Here is a 12,145-nt window from a genome sequence, read left to right as displayed (position 1 = left end):
GTCTCGAGGTCAGCCAGGCACAGATTGCAGGAAGTTGACAGTATCCCCAGATGCCAACCACAGACCCTCCTGAGCAGTCCAAGGACCCAGGAGTGCCCCAAGCAAGATGTCTACTTTGATCTCGCTCCAATAACAAGGAGCTGGGATCTACTGCCCCAGAACCTCAAAGGGGGAGCAGAGCCAGCACTTGGGAAAAGAGCCTGGAAGGGGATGGGGCGGGATGGGATGGGATGAGCCGGGAGGGGGAGGGGTGCGGCCGAGGCCGTGTCCAGAGTGGAGAGGAAGGAGGGGCGGGGAGCCGGAGCTGGCCGGGGCCGAGGGCTGGGCGGGAAGCGAGCTCCATCCTGATCCCGGCCCCGCTTGGGCTCCTGATGCCGAGTCCGGGGGGAAAAACGTGCCGCCGAAACCGCCCCTCCCTCCGCTCGGGGATGCGCCCCGGGACGCGCGCAGGCTTCAGCCCGGGCGCCCAGACCCCCGAATCTCCGACCTCGTCTTCCCCCCCGTCCCCCGCGGCGCAGCTCCCTTCCCCCCCCACCGCCCGAACAGCCCGCAGATGTGCGCGCGCCCCTTCCCCCGGGGCCGGGCGTCCGTGCCCGCAGTCCTGGTACCTGTTCCGAGCTGAGCGCGCAGGGGCCGGGCCGGGCCGGGCACTCCGGACTGCCGGGATTCCTGACCAGCCTCGGGAGCCGCCGCCGCCGCCGCCGCCGCCGCCGCCGCCTCTTCCGCTGCTGCCGGAGCCCGAGCCCAAGCCCAAGCCCAGCGCCGCCTCGCCCCACCCGGCCGGCCCGTGATGTCAGAGCCGGGGAGGGGCGGGGGGCGGGAGCGGCCGCCGCGGGGGCGGGGGCCGAGGCTCGGGCCGGCCGCGACCAGCGGGGGGAGGGGGCTCCGGCCCAGGGGAGGGGACGCCCGCCCGGGTCCTGCTCAGCCGCCCCGCCCCCCTCCTCCCCTCGGCACTCAGTGCCCTCGGCCGGCTGCTGAGAATGGAAGGAGTCACCCCCTACCCCTCCATCTCCAGAAACCACCGCGGGAGACCCAGCATTCTTCCCCTCAACGGAGCTGTCTCCCCGACCCCCCTCCCACACCCCTGCTAATCCTCCCCCGACATTCGGGAAAATCCCTCCCCGCTCCAGCGGCCTCAGTTTCCCCGAAGTACTAGAAGGAAACGGGGGGGGGGGCGCCGGGGTAGCTGCTTTCAGACCTGACCTATATTGCTTTGTCTCATGGGTTGGGGGGAAGGCAGGGACCTCGTGAGGACCGTTCCTTAGATTTCCCAGTTTGTCTCCCTGTGCCCTGACTCTGTGGAGCACGTTTCTGTCCCTTCATTCCTCCTAGAGATCCTTTCGTTTTCCTAAAATGAGGGGGTCTGGACTGCCAGAAGTGATGGAGGGGATGGTTTCAGAAAGATCTGGAAAGACATGTATAAACCGATGCCAGATGAAGTGGGCAGAACCAGAACCCCCGGTGACAGCAAGGTTGTAGAGATCCTCCACTGCGAGACTTGGTAACTCTCATCCACACCAGGGCCCCGCCACGGTGCCAAAGCACTCGCGAAGAACAATGCTCTCCTCCTCAGTGAGAGGAACTGGGGGACTCAGAGTGCACATTGAAGCATATTTTTTTTTGTTCTCTTTCTTTTTTTTTCTTTTTTTCTTCACATGGCTAATGCGGAAATTTGTTTTGCATGACTTCATATTTGTAAGGGGTTTTGTATTTCTTGGTGTCTCAGTGAGTGGGGGAGGAGTTGAGAGAGAGAGAATCTAGAACTGAAAATAAAACTAAATGAAAAAAAAAGAAGGGTCTGGGGTCTGGGCCAGCAGTATGCAAATGTAGGCCAACAGCATGCAAACCAACGGTTAGTTTAGGAGTTGCTGAAAATATGAAGTCCTGGGGGTGCGTCAGGCCCTGCCAGTGTCCTGGGTTGGTGACTCTCACTTCCCCCCAAAACCCTCTGGGGCTTTCCTGGCTACCCTAGACCAGCTAGATTGAAATGAAAGAGGAATAAGGAAGTGGCTGTCCTCCCTTTGACACTGACTGCCCCTCTTTTTTGGGTTTCCTCACCTCACAACCCCCCCTCCCATAATAGTATGTTTACCTCAAGGGAGAGGGAGGCACTTAGAGGGATGCCACCTGACTCCCCATTATCCCAGTCTTCTCTCCAACAGTCTGCCTCCAAGTAAGAGGCCTGTTAGCCCTGTCCTAGCAAGAATTCCTCAAGGGGTTCAGACTGACAGCCAGAGCTGGGCCTAAAGGTAGGCAATATAGAGACCCCTGCAAGAGTACGACACAGCGCCGCTTTTGCATGTGATTTTTAAATGAATGCACAGATAATTTAGGCAGCTAGGTGGCGCAGTGGACAGAGCACTGGGATTGCAGTTAGACAATTCCTGGGTTCAAATTTGGCTTCAGACTCACTCTAGCTATATGACCCTGGGCAAATCATTTAACCCTGTCTGCCTCAGTTTCTTCATTCATCAAATGAGCTGGAAAAGGAAATGGCAAACCACTCCAGTATTTTTGCCAAGAAAACCCCAAACGGGGTCTCGAAGAGTTGAATATGACTGAAAACAATTCAACAATTTCAGGGTACAATAACAAAAATGATTTGTCCATCATACTTAGCTGGGACCCCAAAGCAGACTCCAAAAGATATTATTCCCCTATGCAATCTAGTCTCTGGTTTTTGCTCTTGACTTCTGCCAACTTGACTTCCTCATTTGTCACTTTCTGGTGTCTATTAACTCTTCTGGCATTACCCCTTTCACTGGATCATCTTTCAGTCACTGGATCTTTGGACAACCTGGTTCATTGAAAAGAGCAATGGATTTGGAGCCAGAGGACCTGAGTTTGAATTCTGGCTCTGTTACTTACCTTTGTGGTCTTGGCGGCCACTCCATCATTCTGGGGCTTGGTTTTCCTCACCTGTGAAATCAGGGCCTTAGATTATAAGGTCCTCAGCTTATAATCCTTTCTTCTTTCCTTGAAGCATAAAATTTTAGCACTAGAAAGGACTTTAAAAGTCATTTAGTTCAACCCCCTTCTTTTACATAGAGAGGAGGAAAGTGAGGTCCATGAAAGTGACTTGGTTAAGGCAAACTGGTAGCAGAGAAGAAATTAGAATTCATGAACTGATTCCTTGACTTCTAGAAAAGTCCTCTTCAAGTGTGAGGGAGACTCATGACCTCTGAGGCCCTTTCAGATCTGAGATTCTGTTGGATTATGAACCTTTGAAACCTCATGTCTTCTAGAAGGCCTTTCCAGACTGATCATTAGAAAGCAGAAGGTCCTCTGGGGTCTTAGACCCAATGACGCTTTCATTCTTGTCCCTCCCACAGTCACCACTCCAGTTGTGACCTATGAAGGAGGTAGCTGAGGGGTCCTTAAATAGGAGCATGACTGAATTTCCTCCCCCTCTGTTTTCTTCTCACGTTTGCCCCTCTCAGTGTCACCCCACCTCACCTCTCCTTGGTGGATCTGACTAAGGCTGTGCCCACTTTCACTTCCCCTTCCTACTTGTTATAGAATCCCAAAGAATCTGTTTTCCATTCCACACCAAACTAGTCCAGGCCTCCCTTGTTTTCCTTCAGTAGAATATAAGCTCCTTGAGGCGTGAGACTGTTTCATTTGTATCCTTACAATCCTAGCACCCAGCTCAGTGCCAGGCACAGAGCAGCTACTTTGGATAGTAGATGCTTGGAATAAATGAATACGTACATGAATGAATGAATGAATTTGACATGACCAAAGGAGTGTTTGAGGAGAGATTAATTTGGCAACTGTGTAAAGGATAGAGAGCCTAAATGCATGCCTCTGCATGCCTTGGACATACAGTGTGTTGTAGTATAAATCATATCAGCTTGGGAATTGGGAAGTGTGGTTTCCTGCGTCAGTTCTAGCGAGCACAGCCTGTGTGATGTTGGGTAAATGACTTCCTGTCTCTGGGCCTCAATTTGCTCATCTGTACAATTAGGAGCTTAGAGTAAATGGACTCTAAGGTCTCCCCCAGGACAGCTAGGTGGTGCAGTAGATAGAATGCTAAGCCTGCAGTCAGAAAGATCTGAGGTCAAATCTGGCCTCAGACACTTAATAGTGGTATGATCTTGGGTGAGTTAATTAACCCTATTTGCCTCAGTTTCCTCATCTGTAAAATGGGCAGGAGAAGGAAATGGCAAATTACTCCAGTGTCTTTGCCAAGCAAACCCTAAATGGGGCCACAAAAAGTCAGGTCACTACTGAACAACAACAAAAAGTCCCTTCCAGGTCTAACATTCTAGTTATGATGGTATAATTATTTCAAAAACCTCCTAGTTGATCTCCCTGCTTCCAGACTCTCTGCTGCCAGCTTGTCCTCCCCTAAAGCATCACTTTTATCCTGTCAATTGATTTATTCAGCAAGTAACTATTAAGTAGCTATGAGGTGTCTGGCAGTGTCCTAGACTGCTACTACACACACATACACACACACACACACACACACACACACACACACAAAAACCAGTTTCAGCCCTTCAAGAAGCTTACTTGCTACTAGAGGGGAACCTGAGAGTAGATGTGACATAGTGGAATGAGTGCTGGATTTAGAGTTCAAAGGACAGAGTTCACATCCTAATTCTGTCATTCATTACCTGTGTGAGTCTGACAAGGCATTCCCCACTCTTGGGATCTTATATCTCATGTGAGAAATGATGGAGATGGACTGTTGTTCACTCATGTCTGATGCTAGGTTTTCTTGGGAAAGATACTAGAGAGGTTTGCCATTTCCTTCTCCCCGTTTTGCAGATGGGGAGCTGAGGCAAATGGGGGTTAAGTGACTAGTCTGGAGTCATATAACTCATAAGTGTCTGAAGCTGGATTTGAATCCAAGTCTTCCTGACTCTAGAGAATAAATCACCTAGCTACCCCAGCTCCCTATCTACAGTTGGACCAGATGATCTCTAAGATCCTTTCCAGCTCCAAATCTATGATCCTATATATACAGAAGAAACATGGCTTGGTATAAGTTCAGAGACATCCCCAACAGAGGTCACTGGTCCCTACATAAAGATCCCTGTGGGATCATATCGTGATTTAATTTTAAAATGTGATATTATCTATCTTGTATTTTCCTTTATTTTGTAAAATACTTTCTCATTACATTTTAATCTGCTTTAAGCAGGAATGATGTGGGCTGCATGCAGCTCTCTGGGCAATGTGTTTGACACTTCTGGTGTAGTGGACAGATAGCTGGCCTCAGTCAGGAAGATCTCGGTTTAAGTCTCACCTCTGACTCAGAGTGGCTATGTGACCCTTGGGAAGTCATGTAAACTTCTCACTACCAAAGCCAAATAAGCCTGTAAACTGCACAGAAGTTACCAAATCATATTGGTAAAAATTTCTTTCTCAGAGTTCTGTGCACCAAAGAAATTGCAGGTGATAGATTCAGATGTCAATACAAAATAATTTGGGGGCTGGGAGAGAGCCCTAACAACCTGGGGGTGGGAAGACCTCTGTGGCAGTCTTTAAGAAAGGTAAAATGAAGAGAAAAGAGCTCATCCCTGTGCACAGGGGACAGCCTGGACAAAGGCAGGAGATAATTGACTTTGTACAGGTAACAAGTAGACCAGTTTGCCTGCAACATACAATGAATGAGGGCAGGTAACAGTGTAACTTCCTTCAGGAAAGATAGCTTAGAGCTAGATTATGGAGAATTTTAAATGCCAAACAAAGTTTTTATTTAATCCTAGAGGCAATAGGGAGCCACTGAGGGGAAGGGAATTAATATTTATTAAGGCCTCTATGTTCCAAAGGTTGGATAACTAAAGTGGTCATGCATGTGGAAGAAAGAAAATGCCTACTTTGTGCCAAGCACTTTACCGATATTATCTCCATATGATCCTCACAACAACACTGTGAAGTAGGTGCTATTATTATCCCCATTTTGCAAATGAGGAAACTGAGGCAGGTAATGGGTAAGTGATTTGCTCAGAGTCACAGAGCTGATAAGTATCTGAGATCATATCTGAACTCAGGTCTTCCCGACTCAGGGCCCGGTGCTCTAACCACTGCACCATCTTGAACAGAACAGCAGCATGGTCAGATCTATGATTTAGTAACCTCAATTTGGTAGCTATGTGGAAGATGGGTTGGAGAGGGAAGAGACTGGATGCAGGGAGACCTACTGGGAGTGGTGCTATAGTCTAGGTGAGAAGTGTCGTCACAAGGGCCTGGGAGGGAGAAGGGGGCTTCTCTGCTTACAAGTTCAAGTCCAAACGCTTCAGGCTCATATTCTAGGCCATTCACAATCTGGAACCCAACCTGTCTTTCTAGCTTGACCTTGAAATGTTCCACTGCTAGAATCCTCTGCTTCAATTATCCTGCTCTTTTCTGTCCTCAACTGACATCTAGCCATTTCTACCTTTCACATTGTTCTTAGCCCCATCAAGGTCCAATACCATTTCTTCCATGAAAACTTCTGGGACTCTATCATGCTCTTTTCCTTTTTATAGATCAAAATATTTAGAACTAGAAGGAACTTTAAGGATCATCTTATTTATTTGGAGGAAATTGAGGCCCATGAAGGTGAGATAACTTGCCTAAGGACTCTCAGGAAGAACTTGGGATTTGAACCCAGGACTACTGATACTTAAGTTGGCTCTCTTTCCAATAAACCACAATGCCTTACTGACCTTATTTGGATTAAAACAACTGAGCTGACAGACCATAATTGGCACTCAATTACACATAGAGAATCTTGGAGTTAGAAGGATTCCTAGGTCATTTAGCTCAACCTATACCTGAATAGTAATTCTCTCCTCCTACTCCTAACATCCCTAGTAAGTGATCATTTAACTTTTGCTTAAAGATCTCCAGTGAGGGGAAATCCACCAACTCCGCAGGTACTTTGGGATACCTTTTATTGTTAATATTTTCTTTACATCGAATCTAAATTTGACTCTTTACAAATTTCATTCCTTGATCCTAGTTCTGTCCTCTAGGACCAGGAAGAACAAACCTAATCCTTCTCCCCATAATAGTTTTTCAAATACTTTCTTCTCCAGGATGAACACTCCCAGTCCCTTCAGACCACCTTCCTATTTCATGAATTGAACCTTTTGGTTTGTGTTAGTTTTCCCCTTTGTGACATATAAGGATCATTATCCCAATAAGATTTTAACCCCTCAGGGTTGGTACCATGTCTCTTATATCCCTCTTCCTCATCCCATCCCTCATCCCTGACCCCAATCTTCTCCCTCCCCAACTCTGTACTTAATACAGTATTAAGTCCTTACTAATTTTTTAAATGCAGCAGATAATCAATCAAGGCATAGTGATGATCAGGGATCTCAAGGCCAATGTTGCCACTCTAATCATATTTCTACCCATCTCTGGAACAGAATACCTGCCTCTGGCTTTATCCCCACCATTGGATGAGACATTGACAGACACTGCCCCAGATCCCTTTATTGAGACTTCTCATTTGACCCAAATAAATTAACAGGAAGTGGCTGAGATGTGGCCCCAAACCTAGCACCGCACTCCCCCTCCCTAGGCAGGGAACAGGGCATAGTCAGAGGAAAACAGAATGATGGGTGAACAAGGAAAAAATTTGAGGAGAGAGTTGGGGGAACACAGGGAGGGGGATCAAGAGAAGAATGCAAGGAAAGAGCACAGAAAGACTTTGAAGGACTGAAGCAGGAAGGGGAGAGATGGGGTAAGAGATAAAGGTCAGAAGGGAAGGAAAATGGGAAGGCAGGCAACCCCTTTCCTCAGTGTAATCCCTGAGGGGAATTAAGGCCTAGAAACAAAGAGGCCATCCCAGAAGGACCCCATGGCCAGGGTCGTGCTTGGTACCCCCAGGTCTAGGTACTCAGCCGGGGAGACCAGAGCAGGAAGGGGCTGAGAAGAGGTCACCATGACACTTAGTCATCATCATCGTCATCATCGTCGTCATCATCGTCATCGTCGTCGTCATCATCTTCAGTGTTGATCTCACCTGACAACACATCTTCCAGCCAGTCTTCCAGCTCATCAGCTGAGGGCAGGTCCTCCTCATCATCCATCTCCATCCAAATGCTATCAGCCTGCCTCAGAGCAAGGGTGCAGGGTGGTGGAGAAAAGAGAGCAGCAGAAAACCAAGTCTTGTCTCAACTCACCTGTCCTGTTCTGTCCTGTCTTGTCCCTCCACCTTTCTGTCCTGTTCCTCACCCATCCCTCTCTCCTCCCCATCCCCCTGCCAGTCAGTCTGGGCATGTCAGTTCTAGTCAATTCAATAAATATTTACTGTCAGGCAATGGGAATCTAGAGATGGAAAAAAATGGCACCACCATTGTATGACATAAGCAGGGTAAATGCTAGTTGTATGCTAACAATTATTGTAACAGGAAGAATGTCATGGGGCAATGGAAGACTAGGTACAGGTCTAAGAGAAATCTGAGGAGGGTAAGATGCCTACCTCTGTCCGGGGTTGTGCTAAACCCCTGGAGAGCAGAGGATTTGGGGAATAGGGGCTTGGGGTGCTGGAAGTAGGAGGGAAGGGAGGATACTTACATCTGTCACATTGACAACTCCTATCTGCGGGGCTGACAGGTCGATGTCAAATGTCTTCTCCCAGTATGGGACAAGCTACCAGGAGAAAATAGGATAAATGGGACAAAGAGCCAGGAATAGGGAAGAGATCATATAGAAGCTAGGTGGCACATTGAATAGAGGCTCTGGTTTTGAATTTAGGAAGACTCATCTTTCTGAGTTCAAATCTGGCCTTAGACACCAGCTGTGTGATCCCAGGCAAGCCACCTAACACTTTGCCTCTGGTTTCCTCATCTGTCAAATGAGCTGGAGAAGGAAATGGCAAAACGCTCCAGTCTTTTTGCCAAGAAAACCCCAAATGGGGTCGTGAAGAGTCAGACACAACTAAGCCACAACATACAGGAGCAATGTGATTTTGTGGACTGAGCCAGGAGACCTGGGTTCTAGTACTGTGTCTACCATGGACTTTGGCCTTAGCTACCTCATGTGGAAAATGAGTGCATTGACCTAGATGATCCAAATCTGACATCAAGAATCTTATAATTCTGAAACCAAGTGTTAGTGGTAAGGCATAATACAAGTAAAATTCCCTATACCTCAGTGAGAATAGAGGTGGGGAAAGGGAAATCAGCATCTTCATTACAGAGGAACTGGACCAGTTCCAGAGCTCAGTGATGGCCCTGGGACCAATAAAAGATGGGAATACACAAAAGATGGACTTGGGATCATCTGGGTACCTTGAGACCTGCCAGTCTAGACCCTGCTCTCTCATAGTATGTTACTATAAGCATGTGTCAGCATATCTGTGGGGAAGGGGTGGTGTCTCTCTGTAAGCATAAGTTAGAGTCTCAAGAGTACAGGCTACTGTATAAAGCAGGTCATTTCTGTTCTCTTCTTCTCTCCTTCTGCAGGGGGAAGAGTTTTGATGGGGATGGAACCTTCCCCTTATGCAGAAACCCTTTGATTGTCCTGGGGGTGGCAGAAGTTCATCTGTGTGTGTGTGTGTGTGTGTGTGTGTGTGTGTGTGTGTGTGTGTGTGTGTGTGTGTGTGTGTGTCTATATGTGTGTGTGTGAGAGAGAGACAGAGACAGAGAAAAAGAGAAAGACAAAGAAAGACAGAGAGAAAGACAGAAAGAGAAAAAGAGAAAGACAGAGAGAGAGAAAAAGAGAGAGAGAGAGAGAGAGAGTGTCTGTGGGCACTCTTCTCATGAACAAGGCCTGAGAACCAGGACTCTGAAGAGCTCTCCCTTCAAAGGATTTAACCTAGGTACTACCAGCCGGGGGATGCTGCTCTATATCCCCTTAGCTGTCTCCTCATCCTTTCATGACCATTTCTTTGAGTACTCTGAAGGCACAGCTCCCAAGGGTCCCTGGGTTTGGAAGTAATATTAATAATGAATAATGTTAATAATTAAAAACATTAATAATATTATTAATGATACTTATCTGCTTATTATCACATCTCTATTGTTTTTTTAAGGGGTAGCTACGTGGTACAATGGGTAAAGCACTGGGCCTGGAATCAGAAAAATCTGAGTTCCAGTCCGACCTTAGAACCTTACTAGCTGTGTGGGCAAGTCACTTAACCCCTATTTTCCTCAGTTCCTTGTCTGTAAAATGAGGACACACTGGAGAAGGAAATGGCAAGCCACTCCAGCGTCTTTGCCAAGAAAGTAGAGTCAAGTAGAGTCAGACATGATTGAACAACAATAATTCTTTAAGTTTTACAAATCAATTTCTGTACACCACCATTGTGAGGCAGGTCAGTACAAACAATATTATTGACATGTTACAGACAACCCAACTGAGATTCAGGGCAGTATTTGATTTCCTCATGGTCCTATTACTAAAAAATATAAGGGGAGGGAACTGGGAGGGAAGAGACACCTCCTACTTCCTCTTGCTCCCTCTTTCCAAGACCCACATACAACGTGGACTAGAGGACAGCCCCTCAACTGAGCTATCCAGAAAGAAGTGCTTACTTCTGTCTTACCTAAATCCATTCTGTTGGAGTTTCAATTATTTCCCTTGTCCCTGCTCTTCTGGAAGGAGACAGGCTGCCTCCTCACTTTTCTTCCTTAGGGGAAGGACCTTTTTCTGCAAGGCTGGGGGTAGGAGGGAAATTCCTTAAGCTGCCTTTCCTCTGCCTGCTTACTCTTCTGAGCCACATCAGTCCAGCTGCCCATACTCAGAGGTGCTGATGTGACTTCACTGGGAGTGGGTGGGGTGGGTTACCCTCTTACCAAGGGGAAGTCATCAGGGTCGATCCAAATAATGCTGAGATCAGGGTTTTCTGTGTTGTCCTGGGCCACAGATTTGAGGATCTCTAAGAACTCATAACCATCTAGGGGCAAATGGGGAAATCAGGTCAGGGAGGGGGAAGAAATGAATAAGGCAGAAGGGAGGAATAAATATTTTTTCCCATTCCAGGATAGCAGCCCCCTTCTAGATTGCCCATCTGGAGCAGCTAGGTGGTTCAATGGATGGAACACCAACCCTGAAGTCAGAAGGACCTGAGTTCAAATACAACCTCAGTCATATTATCGGGGTTACCCTGGAAAAGTCACTTAACCCCAGTTGCCTCCAAAACAACAAGATTCCCCATCTGCTTCTCCTTGCTGTTTCCAGAAGAGGCCTCTAATGCTACTTCCTCTCCCCCTACCTTCAGTCCCTGCCTATTCTTGGCCCCTTCACTGCTGCTCCTCTCCTTACCAGGGTCACTTTCCTCTGCAAAGGCCACAATATGGATGCCATCTAAGTCATCTTCCTGTAGAGTAAGAAAAGCCAGTGAAGGTTTGGGCAGGCCAGGATTCTGGCTATTTTTCCTGCACTTGGGATGCCCAGAAGAGGCTTTAGGGTTTTCCCGGAATTTTATGCCATTGTTGGAGGGTACAACTCCTGGACTTGAGGAAGGGTTTCAACAATTTTTCTGGGCTCCCAAAGCCTCGCTACCTCCATTCCCTTAGCTCCAAGATAATATCAGCAGGACCCAGAGGTTCCTCGAGATAGAAATGATTGAATTCTGGGTCCCCAATCTCTCTGTGCAGCAAGAAGGTCTTTCTGATTTATAACACAATTCCCTCTTCCTCTGGCCTTGGAGAACAGCTGGGCAGGATGTTTCTAAGTCTGAGTCTAGCTGTGTCTCCCTTCCCACCCCACCCCCATCCACAGTTCTGATTTAGGGTCCAGGCCTTGGCTGTAGGGGACTCACCCAGGTCTCGTACATACTTTCAGGTTTCAGCTTCCTCAGAGTTGACCTGGGAACAATGTAGGAAGTCTCAGTGAGAAGAGCTGTCCCTATCAGGGGCCACTCTCTAGTGTCTGGGGTCAGACCCAGGGCACAGACAGTTCATGACTTAGATCAGGATCCATCCATCTGGGTAAGAGGCCCATATCACTGTACATCTGTGGGGGAGGGAAGCTGACAGGTTATAGGCGCTTTACAGGCAGAAGGCCTGAGTTTGAGTACTGGTCCTGCAACTTTGTTTAAAGTCACAGATAACTCTGAGACTTTGGAAAATCCAATTCAAACATTTATTAAGCTCCCACTCTGTGCAATTAGTTAGTCAGTCAATAAGCACTGATTAAGCCCCTAGTATGTGCTATACACTAGGGATAGAAAGGAAGGCAAAAGACAATCCCT

At 47.8% G+C, this 12,145-nt stretch overlaps 2 protein-coding genes across 3 annotated transcripts in view; one reads left to right on the top strand and one right to left on the bottom strand.

Moving 5' to 3' along the window:
* DCAF8 (DDB1 and CUL4 associated factor 8) overlaps positions 1–12,145 on the top strand; it is a 70,912-nt gene that overhangs the window by 58,642 nt on the left and 125 nt on the right. The window lies entirely within an intron of this gene.
* The window catches only part of CASQ1 (calsequestrin 1), a 12,731-nt gene continuing 8,003 nt past the window's right edge, over positions 7,418–12,145 (bottom strand). For both annotated transcript variants that reach the window (XM_072647407.1, XM_072647406.1), the window contains 5 exons: positions 11,714–11,759; positions 11,215–11,269; positions 10,746–10,846; positions 8,524–8,598; positions 7,418–8,057 (listed from right to left, as the gene is read on the bottom strand). In XM_072647407.1, the coding sequence (XP_072503508.1) occupies positions 7,896–8,057; positions 8,524–8,598; positions 10,746–10,846; positions 11,215–11,269; positions 11,714–11,759 (439 nt within the window). In that variant the 3' untranslated portion in view covers positions 7,418–7,895. The remainder of the gene's footprint in view (positions 8,058–8,523; positions 8,599–10,745; positions 10,847–11,214; positions 11,270–11,713; positions 11,760–12,145) is intronic.

The sequence above is a fragment of the Notamacropus eugenii genome, chromosome 2 (assembly GCF_028372415.1).
Source record: "Notamacropus eugenii isolate mMacEug1 chromosome 2, mMacEug1.pri_v2, whole genome shotgun sequence".
In the NCBI taxonomy this organism is placed as follows: domain Eukaryota; kingdom Metazoa; phylum Chordata; class Mammalia; order Diprotodontia; family Macropodidae; genus Notamacropus; species Notamacropus eugenii.
This window is presented reverse-complemented; position numbering and strand designations above follow the sequence as displayed.